Here is a 21,734-nt window from a genome sequence, read left to right as displayed (position 1 = left end):
CTGTCGGCTTGAGGGCAGCATGCTCGCCATTCAGTGCCCTGCTGGTTTCTTCACACATATGACTACGTGTATTTTTATTTCTTAAAGCGTATGATTAATATTGGTACTCAGAAAAGAGAACTTTTTCTGACCTTGAGCGTGCGCGCTAAATAAATTACCTCAGAACGAAAGTGGTGAGATCTCATAACAGCATCTGGGGAGAAAAGAGAAAAACGAGACTTCATTAACTCTTTGTGCTTCACCTGCCGAGTTACTAATGACTTACGTGGGGGACAAGAGTCGGAAAGGCACATTCCAGACGCCTTTTATTCTGCGGGGACATCTCTCTGTAGGGCCGGGAGGTTACTAGGCCATCGGTCTCCAAGCGATTTCTCCGCGACAAGTTTTGGGGAAAGTTCTGGGGGAGTTGGAGAGCCCCGAACTCTCCATGCTTTACTTTCCTACACCTAAGGTCCTGCGCTGGACGGGTGAAGGGAGGCTGCCGCAGCCCCGGGCTGCACTCCAATACCCCGAGGGCTTTCGCAACTGATACTAAGAATGTGCGCCCGTTCCTCCGCTCCCAGTGCCCTGCATCACCGTGCATCCCAATCCGCGAGGCTGAAGGAAAGGGGTAACGGCGAAAAGGGCAAGGGGCGTTAAAAGCCTAAACATACCTAGGATGGGGAGTGGGCAATGCCGGGGGCAGGGGCGAACCGGGCTCCACTCTCCAAATCCGCTTAAATGTTCCCCCTGGCCCCCAGAGCTCTGTCGCGGCGCGTCTTACCTCGGCTCCTTGAACGACCCGAAAAGACAGATTTCATCGGATGCTTCCCTTTCTGGAGCCTGCGGTGCCAGCAGCAGAAGAAGACGATCGTGGCGATGGTGCCCAGCAGAAGCAACAAGAGGAAGAGGGCACATTGGATGCTGTAGGGTCTCAGCAGGACCAGGAAAGCCGCGGCGATCATGGTGCGGGCGAGGCGGGGGCGGCTCGGCGGCGGGACTGGAGGGCGGCGGCGCAGGCACCCGCGCGGGGCGCACGACCCAGCGGCGGGCACGGGCGAGCGCGGCTCGGCGCGTCAGGCCCCGCGCTCGCGGCCCCGCGTGCAGCCCAATGGCTGCGCAGCCCGCACCAGCCGCGCTGCGCCGACGATCCAGGGCTGCGGGGAGCGCCCGCCGTGACTCAGCAGACGGCGGCCCGGCGGGGACTGGGCGGCGGGGAGCCTCTCCCCTCCCTCCCCGGGCGCCCCCGCCCCCGTCCGTGCGCAGCCCCCGGGCGCAGCCCCGCCGGAGACGCGGCGGGCTGGGAGGAGCAGCGCTGCGGCCGCGGCCACCGGGGTCCCGCGCATCGTCGCGCGGCCGCCGCCGGCCTCGGCATCCCCGAAGCCGGGCGCACGTGGGTCGGGGCGGGGACGTGGCGCCCGGGCTGCAGCCGCGGCGGCCCGAGGGGGGCGGGAATGGGCGCCGCGGCGGGGGCTCGGCTGATGACATCACGGCCGGGCTGCGGCAGCGCGGGCGCGCGGACATGGCTGCAGCGGCTTCGGCGGCGGCCGCGGGCTACGCCCGGGCCTGAGCGCCTAGTGCCCCCCCCGCGGGGCCGCCCGCCAGTACGCGCGCCCGCGGGTGCACAGGCAGGGCGCCTGTCTCTTCCCGGACACTGGGCTTTCCCCCTCTGCAGCCTCTCTTGGCCGAATTGCTGGGGATCCCGGCGACAGGGGGCGCCACGGAGCCGGGGGGAAAACCGTAAGGAGCTGGCGGGAGCCTCCAGGCGGTGCTGCCCACCTCCCGCCTCCCCGCGCCCCGCCCCGAGGCTGGGGCTTTGGAGGATGCAGCCGGGTGAGCTATTGCTTGCGGGGGGTTCCTCGCACGCTGAAGCGTGAACGCCGGGCAGGGCCTTCCCTGGGAATTGGGGTTCTCCAGGACCGGGAGGCCCACCCCTCTCCAAGCCTCTCTAAGCTGGGAGCCTCCCCCCGCACCCCAAGTAGAACGCTCCGGGCTGCAGGCGTGAGCTGCTCCACCCCCAAACTTGGCGCTGTTTCGCAGCCGAGAAACGGGTTTTTGCAGCCTTGCGTTGACCGTAAACCTTGCCTCAGTTCGTGCATTTGAAGGGAGAGGCAATTTCAGATGTGGGGAACTGACAGACGAAGGGAGTTGGAGCTCGGCTTGTAAATATTTTGAAGAGAAATTTTTTTAGGGAGCCAGAGGAAATTAATGCTCTGCCACACTCAAAACGCACACCCCCTCCCATTTTTTCATAACCAGCAAAAAGTGTATTGTAGCTGACGGCCGGGATTGTACAACGGTCACTGGTGCAATGCGAGCGCTTCAGGCACGGCGGGAGCGCGGCAGTGCCTCAGGGCGGACGGCCACCGCCACGGGCCCGAGACGCCGCTGCGACACCGGTCTGCGGCATCTGGCGGCCGTGGCCGGCCAGGTGCCGTACTGCGTTCCGCCGCTCCCGAGGCAGTGCTGCCTTTTCTTGTGTAGGGCTGGTTTTCGCTGGTTTTGTTTTATTTATTCTCATAAAAGAACTGCAGTTATTGCGACAAGGTCACATATTACTGCATTTATGGAGTTTCTAGTAACTACTTAGGTGGACTCCGTGGAATATTTTACGAGATTGAAGAAATTGTGTCATAAAAAAGTAATTTGTAAAATTTTGCAAAGCCGTTAAAGAATCACTGACAATACTTAAGTTTTCTTACTTGCTGGTAGGTTCTCAAAATGGGTGTTGTTTTCTGACTATACAAAATCAAGTGCAGGGCTCTGCATAAAAGCTTAACCATTTGCATTGATGTTCTTCAAACCTTTAGCATACCACCAAGTGTAAGCATTAAAGGAAACCCAAAAGGCATTGCCTCATGCATTTCTTAAACACCAGATTTATAAACATGGGAAACAATAGATTAGGTTTTCTTATGCACGACATGTTTCCTAAAACAAACATGCAAGTTGTTGACATATTGCATCTCGTTCAGTTATTTTGGTTTAACGATGGCAGGACCTTGCAGTTGCTAAGGTGGAGATGTTGACTGTCAGAGTGTAGGCTGCCCTGCAAGTCACAATAGGCTCATAGGTCCTTGGTACTCAGAGACTGACAGGTTGCGCTGTTCAGAGGTTTCCTTACACTGCAGCCCACTGCGGTGAGAGGCTGTATTCCTGTTCATTGCGCTGGGGTTATTGAAGGGAATCCTGAAAACCTGCAATGTGTGGTGTATCACGAAAGGTAGAATTCTTCAGCGCATTGATTCAACATAGCCTCGTAATTGAAAACAACAGAACTGAATTAACCTTCTACAAACACTGGAAGAAATAACTAATAGAATTTAGGAAGATTATCTTTATACTACTTCCAACTGACTAAAATTTGATGAATGAGCTGAAATGGCCTCGACAGATTTGAAACATGACTGAGACCACAAACACAACATAGTTACCAATTTGCCCCAAACTCTGGATTTTTAACAACAATAAAGCAACTAAATAGCAATTATGGTTTTCTGAGCACATATGGTTTTCTTCAGCACAATTGTTATCATCCTGAGTCTTGCTGCAGCCATTTATAAGTTTCAAGTGCACACAAGAACATCATTTATCTTTCTTGGCAGGCAAATGTTTAACCGCCGTGCAGTAGGATTATAGATATTTCTTTTTAGATGAACTTATTTCTGTTCTTTTGATCAGTTATCCCAAGGATACTAATAATAAGGAAACCACATCATTGCAAGAATTTAGTATTTAGGTTCCATTGTTATTTTCTGTTGTTTTTTGGGTTTTGCTTTTTTTGTGTGTGAATTTATCACTTCCTTCTCCAAATAATGACCCGTTATTAATTGCTTCTTTGTTTTTATGTAACATTAATGCATTGTGGAAATTCATAAATATTAAATGAGCCAATCAATCCTTTTTAGATGTTAATTCAGTAGAATGTATGCCTTTTCCTTTCTGCTAGGTTTTCATTAAAAAATAATAATTGACATTGTATCAAAATCACAAAAACATTGAAAGTTTGGGGGTATGGATGGAGGAGGAAGGTCCATGGCCAAATCTTTCAAGAAATGAAAATCAAGATGGAAAAGTATATATAATTTTTTGACTTTTTATGATCATGAGTTAGCACTATCACCCAAGACAAGACAAATGAGTTGGGAAAAATATTGAGAACCTTTGGTGTCAGGTATGTGGAAGATGACCCTCCTTCCCTTTGCGTTGTCAACTCAACTGAGAACACACGTGAGGAACCAAAGGGAAAGTAAAATACTTTATTCAGGGTAAGTTCAGATTGAAGAAAATGGCTTAGAGTCAAGGCCAAAATGGGACGTCACTCCTTTTCTCTGAATTCTCCATTCCCACCCAGTCACAGCTGAACAACTACAGGCCTTCCCAACACTAGGGCAGCAAGGGACCCTACCCCTGCTGTTTCTTACCTAGAGACCAGCAGCTAAAAAGAGCCTGACCATCTTCAACCCACAAGGCATGCAGCGGGAGTGAGCAAGAGACAGGGCCATACATGAGGAGGGACCTTTGTACACCAGCGCTGCCCTGTACCTTTTGTACAGCAGGCCCTCCCCAGTTTCCCTCCTCACTGAGTCATTCATGTCCCAAAGAGAAGAGAGAGTTAGGGGCTCTAATAAAATGGCAGAAACATCTCCTAGAAGTGTATAAATTAGGAAATTGTGGCACAAATTCCTAATTTATGGGTCACAAAGAAACCACGAGAAAAGAAGCCTCCACCCTAAGCTATATAGCATCCAATTGAGGGAAAGGGAGGAAATGAGAATGACTCAAATTTTGACCTAGGGTGGAGGGACAGTTTTGAAGGAAAAGACGACAAACTGAGTTTGAGACCCACTGAGGTGGAGATGTCAGAAGGACATCCATGTAAAATTATCCAGCAAGCCCACGGAAAACATGGGTGGAGCAGTCGGAACCAGGGACAGACTGGGAGCCATCGATCTAAATTACAGTTGAAGCCATGGATACAGATGAAATGACTAAGTAAGAGTAACTTTAGAAAGAATTGGGATCAGAACTTTGGAGACGACTTCCACTTGCAGACTGGAGAAGGAGAACAGAAGGCAAGACAATGCCAGCCAAGTGGGAAGCCTTCCAGTTTAGTGACTTTTAAGGACAGACGCACAAATGAGGTTTAGGAGGATGAAGACTGAGAACTGGTGACTGGGCCACCTTTGGAAACCTTCCAGGGAGCTGAGTCATTGTAGTGGGAGAGGCTGAAACCAGACACTAATGGACTGAAGACGGAGTAGGAGGGGGAACAGAGGAAAGAACTCTGTCCACAATCTTTAAAGATATTTAGCTCTAAAAGTGATGAGCAGAAAGGCAGCTAAAGCCTGAGCAAAGGCCAATAATGGTTGTTTCATCAATATAGGTACCTGAACAAGTTTCTGAGGACCCTGGGAAAAGGAACCAGCTGTGGGAGAGAAAGTAAGAGTTGGAGAGAGGGGAGAAGAAGGAATTCTCCTGGGCATTCTTGGTTTAATTGTATTAACATGCCCTGAGTCCCCCAGGCTGGCTCCTCTTGCATTCAGTCTGCTCTTGACCCTGCAGAGTTAAAATTGACCCTGACTAGTTCTGATGGCTCCCTGCCCATAGTCTTCTCCCCACCAGCCCTGGCTACCAATACTCAGAATAGAAGAATGATTTCTGGGCAAAGAGAAGGAAAACCTTGGAATGTAGCCCAGGTTGTCTGTAAGCTTTTATAACAAACCAATATGGAACTAAGCAAACTACCCAAGCCTTAATCACACAAGGACATTACCTTGAAATATTATCCCCTTAAGAACAAAAAGTTTAGGTAAGAATGATGGTAGCAATAAATTAGTAGAAGTAAATCATACTGATTTGGGGCTGGTAACCTACTTGTTCCCAACTGAAGTTCTTTACTCACAGAATTAATTAGCATGGAAGGAATTGAGAGGTTAAAACTAAGGAAATGTATGGCCTGTTTATTTCATGACAGTATAAGACCAGGCCCTGTGCCAACGATATACATGTTCTTGTATGGGAGGTAAGGAAACTGTTCTCTGGAGGAACCTACATCATCTAATGTAATCTTGGAGGTGATTTCTAACCACAGAATCAGGGGAGCCATCATGCAGCTGGATCACTACTGCCTTTTTAAAATATGAGTTTTTGAAGGAAAAATGACTAGGTTCAATAATATCAAGTATTATTTTCAGCAAATATTCCCTGGGAAAGAGCTTTATGCTCATTTTATCATAATAAAAGCTTTTAAAATAACATAAAGGAATCATTGGAAGAGAAAATACTTCAACTGGAATAATTCCAAATTGTTCTTTTAACAGTTAAGAAATTTTAGAGCCTGATTAGGATTTGTTGCCCTATGGGTTGTGGAATTCCTGATACTACTGTGGGGGGAAAAAATGTTCTTTCTTGTGAGCATTACAGACTTCCCAAAAAATGTCTGCTGAGTTTGAAAGTTTAAAACATCAGTGTAATTGAATTCATCTACTCCATAATGCTTTGCAGACAGTTTTTGGAAAGTAATCATTTATTATCCACAAGCAAATAGAATTCATTTATATAGTTTTCCACAGAGTGTGGGATTAGTCATGCAGCAAAATACTGAGTCACTTGGCTAGAAAATTTACTCATAGTTCTATGAACTGCGAGTGGAAAATTTGAGAGCTGTTCATAAATCAAATTATAAAGCTCTTAGAGTTATAAATCACTGAGCAGCATTGTTCATTATTATTCACATAGTGTAAAATGTTTCCACCGTTTCTAAGAATGGGCAATTGACAAAGCAAGTTTGAAAGCTGAAGTTAGTGCCTTCTAGATCCAAGGGAGGAGTTGCTGTATAAGCTGCAAGCATTTCTACATTCTTAAAACAGAAAAAGGTAAGGTAGGAGGTTTATAGTTGCATAGTTAAAATGTGATGAGATGAATAAAAACCTAACTAACTAATGTTTATGAATTAAATTCCAGACTGTCTTAATAAAATCACAGCAACATTTAATAGCTAATATTCCTCCATTTTTGTATAATAATTTCTTGTAGGACTCTTGCATTAAATATTTTGTGGTTATAGATTTGTATGCTAATGCATCAGCATATAAGTAGAAAGAATGCCACTAAAAGAACAGAGGTAGCAAGTGTACCGAGGAGAACAGAGAATTGTGATGAGTAACTGATTAGTAAAAGGTGTGTCAATAACACATAGTCCCAGAGGTTACTAAAATTATCCCATTGTCATGATATAGCATAGATCTAAAAACAGAAAGAAAAGGACACCTCAGAATGTCTTTGTAGCCCCCGAACACTCTTCGGAGTAAAGCAGGCCAAAATGCAACTAAATCAGAATATAATAAAAGTTTATATTTCAAGGAAGAAAGCCAAAAAACTAAAGCCTGTTTTGCTGGTCCTATCTCTGCTGTAGGTGTTCTTAACTTGGGATTCGTGAACAGGCTTTTAGGGACCTGAAATTATATGTACAAATATGGGTCTCTTTTGGGGGACTTGATCCATAGTTTTCATCAGGTTCTGAAGAAGTTATTACCAAAAAAAAAAGGAGAGAGAGAGAGAATCAATCAGAACCATACAAATCCATACAGATACCAAGGCTTCTGCAGTATTGAATTATTTTCTCAATCCACAACATTAATATCATGGTACCTCTCCTGAGACTGGGAAAGGGTCTCAAGCACTGTCAGTCTAGGATGAGCTGAGGAAACTGGACTCTAACCTACATAGAAGTTCAAGGGCATCTCCCAAATACAGGTGAATGCTGCTCCACGAGGACTAGGCAGAGACCATGGGCTGTGAGTTTCCTTGTCCTTTTACACCTTGAAACAATGGGAGAGAGACAGTGAGCTCCCTAAGGTAACTGTCATTGGAGTGCCAGCTCTAACCCTGAGAAGGCAAGCCTTTGTTAACTTTCTGGGGCCACTTCCAGAGACTTCTGTCATGGGAAGAAGGGCCGACCTGGTGCCTGAGCTGCCTTCACGCCAGTGAAGTGTCCCAGTACCTATCTCGATGTTTGAATCGATAAGCCCACTCTGAGCCAAAAACTGGTCCTAAAACTTAGTCTTGAGCTCAGAGTCTGCAAGGATCTCCATAGTCTTAAGGCTTAGGAGAGAGGCAGAAGGACTTACTCCTAGATATCCAGATACCCAGGTGACTATAGAAACCATTCTTCCTAAATCCTGCTCCAAGCCACAGCTTATGAGGTTTTTCACACCCAGTGCTCAGCTCTACCCATTATCGCTAGCTTTCCACACTTGCCATACTTGTGAACCTCAACTCCACTCCCACCACCATATTCTCAGGACACTAGGTCTTAACTTCCCATCACTGTGACCGTACTGTGTGACTCTCACTCCAGTGGGTAGGTCCAGTTTCCAGGGCTGTCCTGATCTCTCAGCCTGGCTGGTTCTAGTTCCTCCAAGTTCCCTTCTGACCCTCTAGGCTCTGAAGGGTTTAATGGCACAACATTCATGCATTTCACACAGAGACAGACTTTGAACCAATACCATTCCCTAAGTTTCTCAGACCCCCAGGTCTAGCGGGCACTGTTCTTTGTAGTTTTGTTTTGTGGCCATTTGTAATGAGGCAGGAGTCCATCTTGAGAAGATACTGTAGGACTGCAGTTAGTGTCCCAGACCCCCTGGTGATCTACCATCTGTGAGCTGTTGAAGTCTGGGTCTTAGTGCCTGGATTGAGGGGCAGCAGTACCCTTGGTTGGTAATCATTCACTTCTCCCTCTCCCTCAAAGGCCATGGGACAACATGTCCTGGGCTTCCTCGTTACGGAACAGCTAGCTACCTCTGGGTGGACCAGCGTGTTGTTTTCAGTAATAGCTAAAACTTACTATCCACTTCCTGCTAAGTGCTTTACGTACATTTACTCATGTAATTCTCACAGCAGCTTCAGGTAGGTACTTCCCAGTTGGGACTTGCTGGACAGCTACCTTCCTCTCTTCTGACTGTCCGTAGTCTATCCATATGCAGAGGGGTGAGGACCGACCCAACAGCTGATCAGCTGTTCCTGGCACACAGGAGACCTGGTCCTCTCCTTTAGCCTGTGAGGAATTTGCCTAGACCATCTCCTCTAATCTTTCAATCTAATAAGACTCCTTTCATTAAAAAATTACAGATCCTTGGTGATGGTTACATCAGTGTATATACATATCAAAGTTCATCAAACTGTGTACTAAGATTCATGTATTTTATTATATGTAGCTCAACATAAAATTTTATTAATAAAAAAAATTGTAGATCCATTCTTACCATTTCGTTGCCATGTCCCCATCAGTATCACTTGGGTAAATTTGACAAAGCACCTCCAGAACTTAAATAAGGGTAGGGGGCCAGGCGGAGGACCACTTTGGAAAAAGACCTCTATTACTAACAGGCTGTCCTTCATAAAAAGATAGCTTTAATAATTTTTTTCTTTATGTTTTTAAAATTGAGACTAATTTAATATAGCATTATAAGCATCCAGGTTATTTAACAATGTTTCTTGACATTCTGCTCCTCCCCGCTGTGCTTGATCTAAGCTTGTATGAGGGGGATTTGGGTCTTCCTCCTTCAATTAGTAATAGAAATACTATTAAAAGCTAATGTGTTATTAATACACTTAACATATCAACTCATGATGGGGTAGTTATTCTATTGAAGATGGGGAACAGGCACAGAAATATTACATGGCTACCAAGTATTGGATCTATGGCTATGGATCCAAACAGTTTGATCCTAGAGCCTATGTTTGTAACCACTTTTATGACCCTGCTTCTTCATCTAATATATTTGGAAGAGATTCAGACTGTACAACTATTCAGGCTACCTACATAGCAAGACTTTACCTCTACCAAATAAAACAAAAAGTATTTCACTAAGCTGTCTATCCTTTGGTAGAAGAACAAGTTTAGCCTTTCCCCTCTTTCTGTGAAAGGATGTACATTTGCCTGAGGTTCTCTCCCCTGCTGGCTGTTCGAGCCATTTCTCTACTATAGAATCATGGGCTCACAACATTGTCCCAAAATGCCACCACTGAGTCCCATGTTCCTCTCAGTCTTTAACACTACTGAACCTTGAGCTTGGTCTCCATACTTTGAATTCACTGCATGCATCTATGCTTCCTTCCTTCCATGTAACTTTCTAGGCTTCAGCTGGACTAGATAGGTCCATTCCATCTCCTTGGGCTTCCTTGTTTGGTCACTACTTGCATTCCCTCCTTAACTAACTTCCTGGTTCTCACTTGCCCTGCAGGTGCCCACACCCAAGCTTGGCAGTGCAGGTACAGAGAGAAGATGGCCTTTTACATTCCCTTTCATTCTTATTATTCTATGAATTTACTGACAGAAAAATACTGTAGCTCATAAATATATGAATGTATTTTTCTAATGACCTATTCACAGGATGTAAAGAAACATCTTTAAGAATGTGAAATGTAGCTTATTGTTGCTTTTTAAAAATTTTAATGTTGCTTCAACATGGTATAAGAATAGTAGAGCAAGAAAATTATTGGTGGTAGGTGAGAAGGCAAACTACTTAAGATGATTTATTAGGTAAATTATCTGCAATACGTGACTCAGCACATTAATTATGTTTAGACCTAAACTTCTGAAACTATAAAAGTACAAAATTAATAAGATAACCACTTATTATATTAATATGTCATATTAATATAGGGTATAATGGGGCAGATATTTCAAAGGGAAATTAGCTTGTCCTTGCATGTTATAGTTGATAAGATAAATTAGTATTTGAAAGTTGATTCACTCCTGATTTTTATTCATATACATTGATTCTTGTATCAGAATTATCACATTTTGTGAATTTTAAAAATTAGCCTGAACTTACTAATGTTCTAGAATATGATTACTTAGAGCAAAAAGCATAATGATCTCACCTTGGCCTCAACTTTCAAAATGAATAGAATGTTCTACATTAATCAAGAAAATGTGAAGTAGAAGGTGATTTACATGATGTATAGTTGTCTTAAAAATAGAACTTTTGATTCTTACTCTTCTTTAGGCTTAACTCTGCACCTGTGTTTCTGACAAATGGGGAAAACGCACATAAATATCAAGAGTTGGGGGTGTGGGGGACAAGTAGTAACAGAATAATAGCCAAGGAGAAAATACTCACAAAAATTGCTATTTCTGAGAAAAGATTCTGGCTGCCCTTGAACCATAGGAAAACTTGCCAAGTTCCTCTGAGTTTTGCATATACTTTTCTTGTGCAAAGTTTCAGATAGCTCCACACATGACATAGACAATGGGTGACATTGTGGAGCAGATGAAGATTGTCTCCCACTGTTCCCAGCCTCTGCTTTCTGTGCTGTTACCTCTCTGCTGTAGAAGTCTTCTTCCTGAACACATCAAGATGAAAGTAAGCCAGTCGCACTGCCTAATTACAGATAAGACAGAGGCTGAGTCATTTAGCACCTGGCTTTCTTGCCAACTCAGGAGCACCATAAAGACTCTGGTAAGATGATGAAGCTAACATGTGTGGCTGGTCTCTTAGTCCATTCAGGCTGCTATAACAAAACACCCGAGACTGCATACCTTACAAACAACAGAAACTTACTTCTTACGGTTCTGGAAGCTAAAAGTCCACGATCAGGGTGTCAACATGATTGGGTTGCGGTGAAGGCCCTCTTCCGGGCTGCAGACTGCCAGCTTCTCTTTGTGTCCTCACATGGTCAAAGGGGCTAAGGATCTCTCTGAAGCCTGTTCTTTGAGAGCACTAACCCCATTCATGAGGTCTGTCCCATCATTATCTAATTACCTCCCCAAGGACCCACCACCTAATACCTGCACCTTTGATGGTCAGGGTCTCAGCATATGATTTGGGGTAAGGGGAGAACCCATTCCATTTTCCAGGTACAGGGAAGCTGGGGGAATAGTGCTCTACCTCAGGGCTAGTCAAAATGGAAATGCTACCAGCCCTAGACTCAAATGGAGAGGAAAGGAAGTGGGTATTTTCAACCTGAAAGGAGAGGGTCATATAGATAAGGCTACTGTGAAAATCTAAGGCGACCCTACAGGTAGAGGAAGGAGGAGGATAATTCTCCTAACTCACTGTCCTCCCTCTCTCTGATCTGCTTGTGCACTGCATTGGCTGAACCCAATGGAAAGAGGGCGAGGGAGCCCAAATAGGCCAACCTGCAGGCGTAGGGAGCAGAGTAGAGATGGCTGAAGAAGGGATCTGGAGGGGCAAAGGGAAGATCTGCAGCACTCAGTCTGAGCAGGACTACAGAAATAAGAACTCTTGGTGAGCAAGTCGACTTTAGTCTTTGTGCGAAATGGGACCATAAATAAAGTTTTATTGGAACACACTCATACTTGTGTGTTTACATATTGCTTATGGCTACTTTCAGGCTCTGAGGGCAGAGCTGAGTAGCTCTGACAGAGACTATATGAGACAATCTCCTCACTTTGTACTGCTGCTCATTGCACCACAAATCACAGTAATGCAGTTATAATAACTTGGCAGTGTTGTAGTGTTATGCATATGGTCATGCTATGGCATTTTATTAATTTTTTATTACCAGTGCATGCCAATTATGTCAAAACAAGAAAAAAGGAAAGAAAACTGGACTTTGAGATTTTAAAGCAGAGATTGTTATCAAATTAGGTGGCAAAGCACTGTGTTTATTATAGTGACACTATAGCTGTGTTAAAAGCACATGATCTGTCAACATTACTAAACTAAGCACTCATCACAATATTCACAACTCAGGACAGCAACAGTCAGAAAAATTAGAAAGTTTGAAATGAAATATCTCATCACAGCAGAATTTCTACACAAAAATAAAAAATGAAAATGAGTCTGCAACCAAAATAAATTTCCCAGTGGTTCATTTGTTAGCCAAGCAAGGAAAGCCATTTACCAATAGTGGGTTAATTAAATAAAACTTGATTGAAGCAGTTGAGGGCATGTGCCCAGAAAAACATAAACTTACTTAAGACTATTAGCCTTTCAGCAAAAACAGTTCCCTAAAGAATCAAGGACATTGGGAGCAACATTATAATCAATTAAAAAACAAGGCAAATGACTTTGAGTTTTCCTTGGCTCTTGATGAGTCAACAGATGTTATTGATACTGCTCAGTTGTTCTTCTTTACTTGGGAAATAATTGCTGAGCTTAGAGTGACTGACAAATTCGACTCTCTAAGTAGTCTGTGAAAAAACTATGGGAGAGAATACTTTCAAAGACGTTGAGAAAATAATTCAGATCAACCTAAGGTGGAATCTACTAAGATGTGCTATAATTGATGGTGGTGAAAATGTGTGTGGAGCAGAAAAAGTATTAGTTGGGCAAATTTACAAAGCCTGTGAAAATATAATGCTTTTAAAGCCTATATTTTGACTATTTGTCAGCAGGTACTTTGCAGAAAATATTTGGAACAGTTATATATGATTTATTTGTTTTTCCCCAGCTCTGCCTTTCATTAACTCTGTGATCACAGGGAAGTTAAATTAGCCCCCTAAGGTTGTTACATATATATGGTTTTTAAAATACCTTTACTAAAATATTAGTCCCATACCATGCAATTCGCCATTTGAAGTACACAATTCAATGTGTTTGCACTTTTCTTTTTTGTATATTCACAGGGCTGTGTAACAATTACTAACATTTTTTTAGTAAAATTCAATTTTTTAAAAACATTTTTGTCCCTTCTATGAAACAGTTTATCCATTCATCCCCTACTCTCACTCCTCCACCAATCTCTCATCCCTAAGAAATCTATTTTGTCTCTATAAACTTGACCATTCCTGACATTTCATATAAATGGAATCATGCAATGTGGGGTCTTTTGTGACTGGTGTCTTCCACTCAGCATAATGTTTCCAAGGTTCATTTATGTGGTAACATGCATCAGAATTTAATTTCTTCTAATTGCTAAGTAATAGTTCACTGACAGGATACACTACACTTTATCTCTTCATAAGTTGATAGACATTTGGGTTTTTTTCTCCTTTTTAACTATCATGAATATTACTGTGAACATTTGTGTATAAGTTTTTGTGTTTTTATTTCTCGCATAAATTGATGTAGGAGTAGAATTGATATGTCAAATGGTGACTTAATGTTTAATTTTTAACATTCAACATTTAACATTTAACATTAAACATTAACATTGGGAACTGCCAAACTATTTTACAATCCCAACAGCAATGTATAAGGGTTCAAATTTCTGCACATATTTACCAACACTTGTTACTTTCTATTTTTTTATTATAGATATAGTGTCCTCTCATCATAGTTTTATGTGCATTTCTGTAATGATTAATGATATTGAGCAACTTTTCATGTGCTTATCAACTATTTGTATATCTTCTTTAGAATAATGTCTGCTTAAATCCTTTGCTTATTTTAAAAATTGGATTATTGCTCTTTTTATTATTGCATTGTGAGAGTTCTTTATATATCCTGTATACAAGTCCCTCATGAGACCTATTTTCAAATATTTTCCATTGTGTGGTTGTCTTTTTACCTCCTTGATGATCTCATTTGTGAAAATAATGTTTTTGTTTTCATATCTACAAAAATCATTGCCTAGCCCAAGATCAACAAATTTACTCCCTTGTTTTCTTTTTAGTTCTTACATTTAGGTCTATGATCTAAATGTACATTTTTTTTAGTTAATTTGTGTGTATTGTGTGAGTAAGATTCATTCTTTTGTATATTCATTCTTTTGCATTGTTTCAGCGCTATTTCTTGCAAAGACTCTTCTTTGCTCATTTAATTCTCAGCATCCTTGTAAAAAGTCAATTGATCATAGATGCATGTTCCTGGACTTGCACTTTTATTCCAATAACTTATATGTCTATCCTGATATCAGTACCACATTGTCTTAATTACTGTAGCTTTGTGTTAAAATTTGAAGTTGGGAAGTGTGAGTCATCCAAATTTCTTCTTTTTCAAGATGATCTTGGCCACTCTAAATCTCTTGTATTTCCATATAAATTTTAAGGTCACTTTGGTTACTTCTGAAAATATTATGTATAAATGAAACAATAAAATAGTGTCTATGGTAAACTTCATTCTTGTGGACTTGACCTCATCAGTTCTATAAATTCTTTAAAAAAATAGAAGCCAAATATTCTAACTTGCCCTGCTATACAGCATTTCAATAACTTAAGCAGTAGTGAAGTTTTGCTGCAAATGTTTGAGCTGAGGGCCAAGACTGAAATTTTTGTGAATGAGAACTGCCTTCAAATGCTCTTATGGAACATTGAATAACTAATAGAATTTAGCTTTCACTGCACATTTGATAATGTTTCTTAATGAATTCATTAATAAATTATAAAACAAAAAGAGTACTGATATGCAAAACTTACACCGAGATAAAGGCATTTCAAGTAATGTGTGACTCATAAGTGAATGTCAAGTTGCATTATACACTTCCACCACTGTCAAAAGTTGAAACAAGAAATGAGATGTTCATCCCCACATAGATTTGCGCTGGATATTATTTTTCTTTTTTCTCTTTTTTTTTGGATATATTTCCTTATTGAAGTATAGCTGATATACAATATTAACTTCACTTCAAGTACACAAAAGAGTGATTCAGCAGTTATATACATTATTAAATCCTCACCCCAACCAGTGTAATTACTGTCAACATAGAAAGATATTATAGATGTACTGAACATATTCTCTATGGTGGAGTCTCATCCCTGTGACTACTTTATATTATGATTGAGATTCTGTGCCTCTTTATCCCTTTCACCCATTTCACCCACCCACCCCAAGCCCTCCACCATGGTATCCGCCTCTTCTCAAAGTCTATGAGTCTATTGCTATTTTCTTTGTTTGTTTTGTTTTTAGGTGCCACATATAAGTGAAATCATATGGTATTTTTCTTTCTCCACCTGGCTTATTTCACTGATTATAATACCCTCTAGCTCTGTCTGTGTTGTTGCAAATGGCAGGATTTCTTTCTTTTTTATGGATGAATATTCCATTGTGTATATGTACCACCTCTTCTTTATCCAGTCACCCACTGATGGACACTTTGGCTGTTTACATATCTTGACTATTGTAAATAATATGGCAATAAACATAGGAGTGCATATATCTTTTCAAATCAGGGATTTTGTTTTCTATGGGTAAATTCCTAGGAGAGGAGTTAATGAGTCTAATGGTATTTCCATTTTTAGTTTTTGAGGAATCTCCATACTTCTTTCCATAGTGGCTGCACCAATTTATATTCCCATCAACAGTGTAAGAGGGTTACCTTTTCTCCACATCTTTGCCATACTTGTTATTTCTTGTCTTTTCGATAGTGGCCATTCAGACTGGTGAGAGGTGATAACTCACTGTGGTTTTTTTTATTATTATTATTAAGGCATTATTGATATACACTCTTATGAAGGTTTCACATGAAAAAACAATGGGGTTACTACTTTCACCCATGTTATTGTGTCCCCACCATACCCCAATGCAATCACTGCCCAACAGTATAGTAAGATGCCACAGTCACTGTTTGCCTTTTCTCTGCGACACTGTCTTCCCCATGATCCCCCCAACACCATGTGTGCCAATCATAATACCCCTTAGTCCCCTTCTCCCTCCCTCCCCACGCACTCTCTCCCACCCCTCCCCTTTGGTAACCGCTAGTCCCTTCTTGGAGTCTGTGAGTCTACTGCTGTTTTGTTCCTTCCATTCTGCTTCATTATAGTCCACAAATGAGGGAAATCATTTGGTACTTGTCTTTCTCTGCCTGGCTTATTTCACTGAGTGTAATATCCTCCAGCTCTATCCATGTTGTTGCAAATAGTAGGATTTGTTCTTTTCTTATGGCTGAGTAGTATTCCATTGTGTATATGTACCACCTCTTCTTTATCCAGTCATCTACTGATGGACACTTAGGTTGCTTCCATATCTTGGCTATTGTAAATAATGCTGCAATAAACATAGGGGTGCATATGTCTTTTTGAATCTGAGAAATTATATTCTTTGGGTAAGTTCCTAGGAGTAGAATTCCCTGGTCAAATGGTATTTCTATTTTTAGTTTTTTGAGGAACCTCCATATTGCTTCCCACAATGGTTGAACTAGTTTACATTCCCACCAGCAGTGCAGGAGGGTTCCCCTTTCTCCACATCCTTGCCAGCATTTGTTGTTGTTCTCACTGTGGTTCTGATTTGTATTTTCCTAATGAATATCAATGTGGAGCATCTTTTCATGTGCCTTTTGGCCATCTGTATTTCTTCTTTGGAAAAATGTGTGTTCAGTTCCTCTGCCATTTTTTAATTGGGTTATTTGTATTTTGGGTTTTGAGGAGTTTATGAGTTCTTTATATATTTTGGATGTTAACCCCTTATCAGAAAAATCTTTTATGAATATATTCTCCCATACTGTAAGCTGCCTTTTTGTTTTCTTGATGGTGTCCTTTCCCATATAGAGGCCTTTTAGTTTGATGTAGTTACACTTGTTTATTTTTGCTTTTGTTTCCCTAGCCCAAGGAGGTGTGTCCAGAATAAAATTACTAATGCTTATGTTCAAGAGATTTTTGCCTATGTTTTCTTCTAAAAGTTTTATGGTTTCATGTCTTATATTTAGGTCTTTAATACATTTCATGTTTACTTTGTGCATGGTGTTAGACAGTATGCACTGGATATATTTTTCAAGTTCAAATTACAGTTCCAACATTGTCTTTCAGACTTCAATGCAAATACAAAGGAAATTTCCATATTTCTAAGTACATTTAACCATGCAACTGAGGAGCTTCTACCAAAGCTTAATTGGAAGTAATTAATCTGCAATGTGATAGTACACTAAAAGGCAAATATCAAAGAATTTAATAGAAGGCTACAAGAGTCTACTAAGTGAAAGACATATTAAATTTCCAGTTAAAATTATTATCTCGTGTTGGGAGACATGGACTTCCCAGGTTATGGCTGTAGAATATTGTGAACATACTTAATAAAACCACTGAATATATACTTTAAATGGTGAATCTTGTTTTATATGAATTTTATCTCAATTAAGAAAATTACAAGCTTATGTATTAATATCAGCATATGGCTGTACATCGGTGTGAAACACATTTTCAAAGATGAATATGTAAAATCTCATCTAGGTCAGCACTAACAAATGAGCAATTGCAATTGCTTTTGATGGCAGGGAACACTTTGAACCCAAACTGAACAAGAGTTTAGTTTTTTTTTTTAACTCCATTCTCTTTAATAGACCTGTCTTACAAAAGTTATATTCAATTATTGTTAGTATATTTTCAATTTTATGAATAAAAATTATGTAAAACTTTATTTTCTCTCTTGCTAGATAAGTACCTACATAGTATCCTCAACTGTGCTTCTCTACCTGCAAAGCCTAAAATATTTACTATGTGACCCTTTATAGAAAATGTTTGTTGACCTTGCTCTGGGTAAATAAACTAATGATATTTGCTAGGAGTAGAATTTTTATTTATGGAATGCTCTCAACTGTATATCTCTGATTTAGGATTGCTTATGGCAAGCCTAGAATCTTTGGATTTATAACTCCCTAGAAAACGTCATGCAAGTGATACTGAGGTATTAAATGGAGCTGTGTCACAACTTAAACATTTCCCACTGTGTGAAGTGACCCTCAAACCTCAGAGGTCTCACCTATTATTCCAGACCACAGAGGACCTATATGATGTAAGAAGGAAGGACCTACAAAGCCTGCAGGATGCCCTACACCTCTCCCTTCTCTGCCTGTGCCTCCTGGCTGCTTGTATCTTTGAAATTATTAATGAAGTTAGATATTAACTAAATCTCTGATTTCTGTGAGTCAGATATGACAATCCAGGGCCATGTGTCATACAAGCAATTTCAGCAACACCATCCCAAATATAATTTTATGAGTGGAATAGAGAATATGAACTTCTCTTGAAATAGGTAAAAGAACCATATTTTCTAAAAGAAAATACTTAGTGTAATTTAATAAGGACATATGTTACTTTCTGCTTAAACGTCCACATATTTCTTTACACTCAGTCCTTTCTGTAAAGTTTTATATTATTTGTAATTAAAAGTCTTTTCATGAAAAAAGCATTATGCAAGTAGTAAGGATGCTAAAATCATAGCAAAAGTAAATTTCAACCCTATTTTACCTAAAAATTGTCATCTGCTTTATCAATTTTGAGAAATGATTATCTCTTAAAAGTTTTATGAAATGTATTGTTGCCTTGGAGATAGTTTTACCCATTCTGTGTGGTACAATTCTTAAATTTACTTCCATCTCAAAACTTGAGAGTTTTCAGAGAAAAACAAAACAAACTTTTAAGCAATTCTTATTGACCTCCCTTTGGAATATTTTTATCCCAATTAGATCTGCTATTATTAATGTCTTTTTTCCTAAAGATATATAACTTCAGTACTCTGAAGTACTGTTTGCATCAATTTATAATGTTCCCATGTTGTTCTTCAGATTCTTTATAACTGATTGACAAGAAAAACTTGTAAAGATGGAAAAAATTTACACTATTGAACTGTAAATGACAGCTCACTGCATGTCACTTCATGGACACTTGATGTCTTCATGGTGATGGAATTGAAAGACTGGAATCAAATGAAAATGTGTACTAAATTGGTTAGTGGGAGAAAGTATGATAAGACACATTTAGTAAAAATGGTTTATTTGAGTGGCTAGTGCTATTATGAAACATATGTTTGTAAGTGTATTATGTACATACTTTTTGTTTTTGTTTTTAAGGAAAAACATTAACTTTTGGGCCACATCCAGAATAGCATCAGCTACATGGGTATTCCCTCCTCCTACAATTTCAGAAAACCTTTGATAACTAATTGAGAAAATGCAGAAGATCTTGCAAACAGATGAAATTACTAATACCCAAGCTCTTAGAAAAGGAAAGAGGAAAAGAACAGACACAATGGATTCAGAGAATGCAAACAGTGACATGGACAAAGGACAGGTTGGTGTTCTGTTACCTTGATAAAATTTTGTTATCTAGCTCTAGCGTAATTCCATCATTCCTTTCATTATTTATTAGTACTTTCTCTTCTTCTATTAACTTATTCTTCTCTTTAATTCTTTATTCAGCTGAGGGAATAAAAGTTCATGTTCATGTTCTCTTTTCAATGTTGAACAAGTTGAGTTAGAAAGATGCTCAAAAGACATTTTACCTGCTTCTGTTTACGTATGACCAATGATGCCATTGTTCATACTTTCCTTGATAGTCTGAGAAATTAAAGATCTGACAGCAAACTGTAGGAAAATGTTTTCCCTCAAAAAAAACAAACAAACATTGGCGAAATTGGAATACCTCATCTTTAAGATTTACTGCTTGCTTTTTTAAAAAAATTATTCCACTTGGTGACCCATCATCATCACTGTTTTGGGCAGGGACCTTTTCCTATTTTTATTTGTTTATGTATTTATTCTTTTTAATCTGAATTCCCCATCCCATTCTTCTATGCTTTGGACAAGTTATCAATATGTTTTTCCTGTATATTTTTACTTGTGTGTCTTTGTAATACATGTATTGTTTTATGTGCATATATTCTAATTTTTAAAATACACACTATGTATTCACGTGGCTTAAAATATTTTTTAGTCTTCTGGGGATGGTGTCTAGAGACATTCAGAATCGTGAATCTGACATACCATCATTGGCTGTCCTGTAATACAGCCACCATCAAAACTAGGCTGTCCTCACCCCTAATAGAATTATTTACCTTTATACCCAGAAGGTTGGGAAGGCACCAAAATCCACATGAGGCATGTGCCCGGGACAACTTTGAGGAATTTGTGCTGTGACCTAAAGTTCTTATGACATTGTCTGAAATTTTAAAAAAACACGTCAGCAGGGTCTACGGTGGTTCTGTGTGTGCTAAATGTGTCTGCGACAGGACAAGAGAGCTTTTCTGAAAGAGGAGCAGAAAATTGTGACAGTATTTAAGGCACAAGGACAGAGTCAGAAATCTAAATAAAAAATAAACCTTTCTTGAGCAATCAAAAAATAAAAAAACTATACATATATATATTTTTAAGTAAGCGATGAAAACTCTCCTTCACATCCCCGGCTCCCATTAACCCTTCCCACCTCCCACCCCCCAAATACAGGTAACCACATTTACTGCTTTCTTGTTTATCCTTCCAGGTCTTTCTTTATTCAAATGAAGCAAATATTCTTTTTTTTTTTTTAATTTATTTTTTTATTGAAGGGTAGTTGACACACAGTATTACATTAGTTTCAGGTGTACAACACAGTGATTCAACATTTATATACATGATAATTCTAGGTACCAGCTATCACCATACCAAGTTGTTACAGTATTTTGACTATATTCTTTATGCTATACATTACATCCCGGTTACTTATTTATTTTACAATTGGAAGTGTGTTTATATATATATATATATATATATATATATATATATATATATATATATATATATATTTGTGTGTGTGTGTGTGTGTGGGCATCTCTCATATTTATTGATCAAATAGTTGTTAACAACAATAAAATTCTGTATAGGGGAGTCAATGCTCAATGCACAATCATTAATCCACCCCAAGCCTATTTTTCGTCAGTCTCCAATCTTTTGAAGCTTAACCAACAAGTTCTTACATGGAGTACAAATTCTTACATAGTGAATAAGCTACATAGTGAACAGTACAAGGGCAGTCATCACAGAAACTTTCGGTTTTGCTCATGCATTATGAACTATAAACAGTCAGTTCAAATATGAATATTCATTTGATTTTTATACTTGATTTATATGTGGATACCACATTTCTCTCTTTATTG

The 21,734-nt window shown here is 40.2% G+C and overlaps 2 protein-coding genes and 1 long non-coding RNA gene across 6 annotated transcripts in view; 1 reads left to right on the top strand and 2 right to left on the bottom strand.

Moving 5' to 3' along the window:
* LOC118927736 (dystonin) overlaps nt 1–1,518 on the bottom strand; it is a 415,594-nt gene extending 414,076 nt beyond the window's left edge. The window contains 3 exon segments of the mRNA XM_057493688.1: nt 159–193; nt 764–791; nt 793–1,518. Coding sequence (XP_057349671.1) covers nt 159–193; nt 764–791; nt 793–1,503 — 774 coding nt within the window. The 5' untranslated portion in view covers nt 1,504–1,518.
* The window catches only part of BEND6 (BEN domain containing 6), a 46,704-nt gene continuing 25,788 nt past the window's right edge, over nt 819–21,734 (top strand). The window contains exons 1-3 of one of the 4 annotated variants that reach the window (XM_036916306.2): nt 819–945; nt 1,655–1,812; nt 19,675–19,894. In XM_036916306.2, coding sequence (XP_036772201.1) covers nt 19,775–19,894 — 120 coding nt within the window. In that variant the 5' untranslated portion in view covers nt 819–945; nt 1,655–1,812; nt 19,675–19,774. Of the gene's footprint in view, nt 946–1,654; nt 1,813–18,559; nt 18,618–19,674; nt 19,895–21,734 lie in introns of those variants that run through there. The other 3 variants (XM_036916305.2, XM_057493691.1, XM_036916302.2) reach the window with 3 other exon arrangements.
* LOC118927743 (uncharacterized) lies at nt 6,231–20,763 on the bottom strand. Its single transcript, XR_005030946.2, has 3 exons — nt 20,658–20,763; nt 11,109–11,331; nt 6,231–7,802 (listed from the first exon to the last, which is right to left on the bottom strand). It is a non-coding gene; the product is annotated as an uncharacterized LOC118927743 (long non-coding RNA).

This window comes from Manis pentadactyla, chromosome 16 (genome assembly GCF_030020395.1).
Source record: "Manis pentadactyla isolate mManPen7 chromosome 16, mManPen7.hap1, whole genome shotgun sequence".
In the NCBI taxonomy this organism is placed as follows: Eukaryota; Metazoa; Chordata; class Mammalia; order Pholidota; family Manidae; genus Manis; species Manis pentadactyla.
Note: the sequence above shows the minus strand (reverse complement) of the source record. Positions and strands in the feature narration are given on the sequence as shown.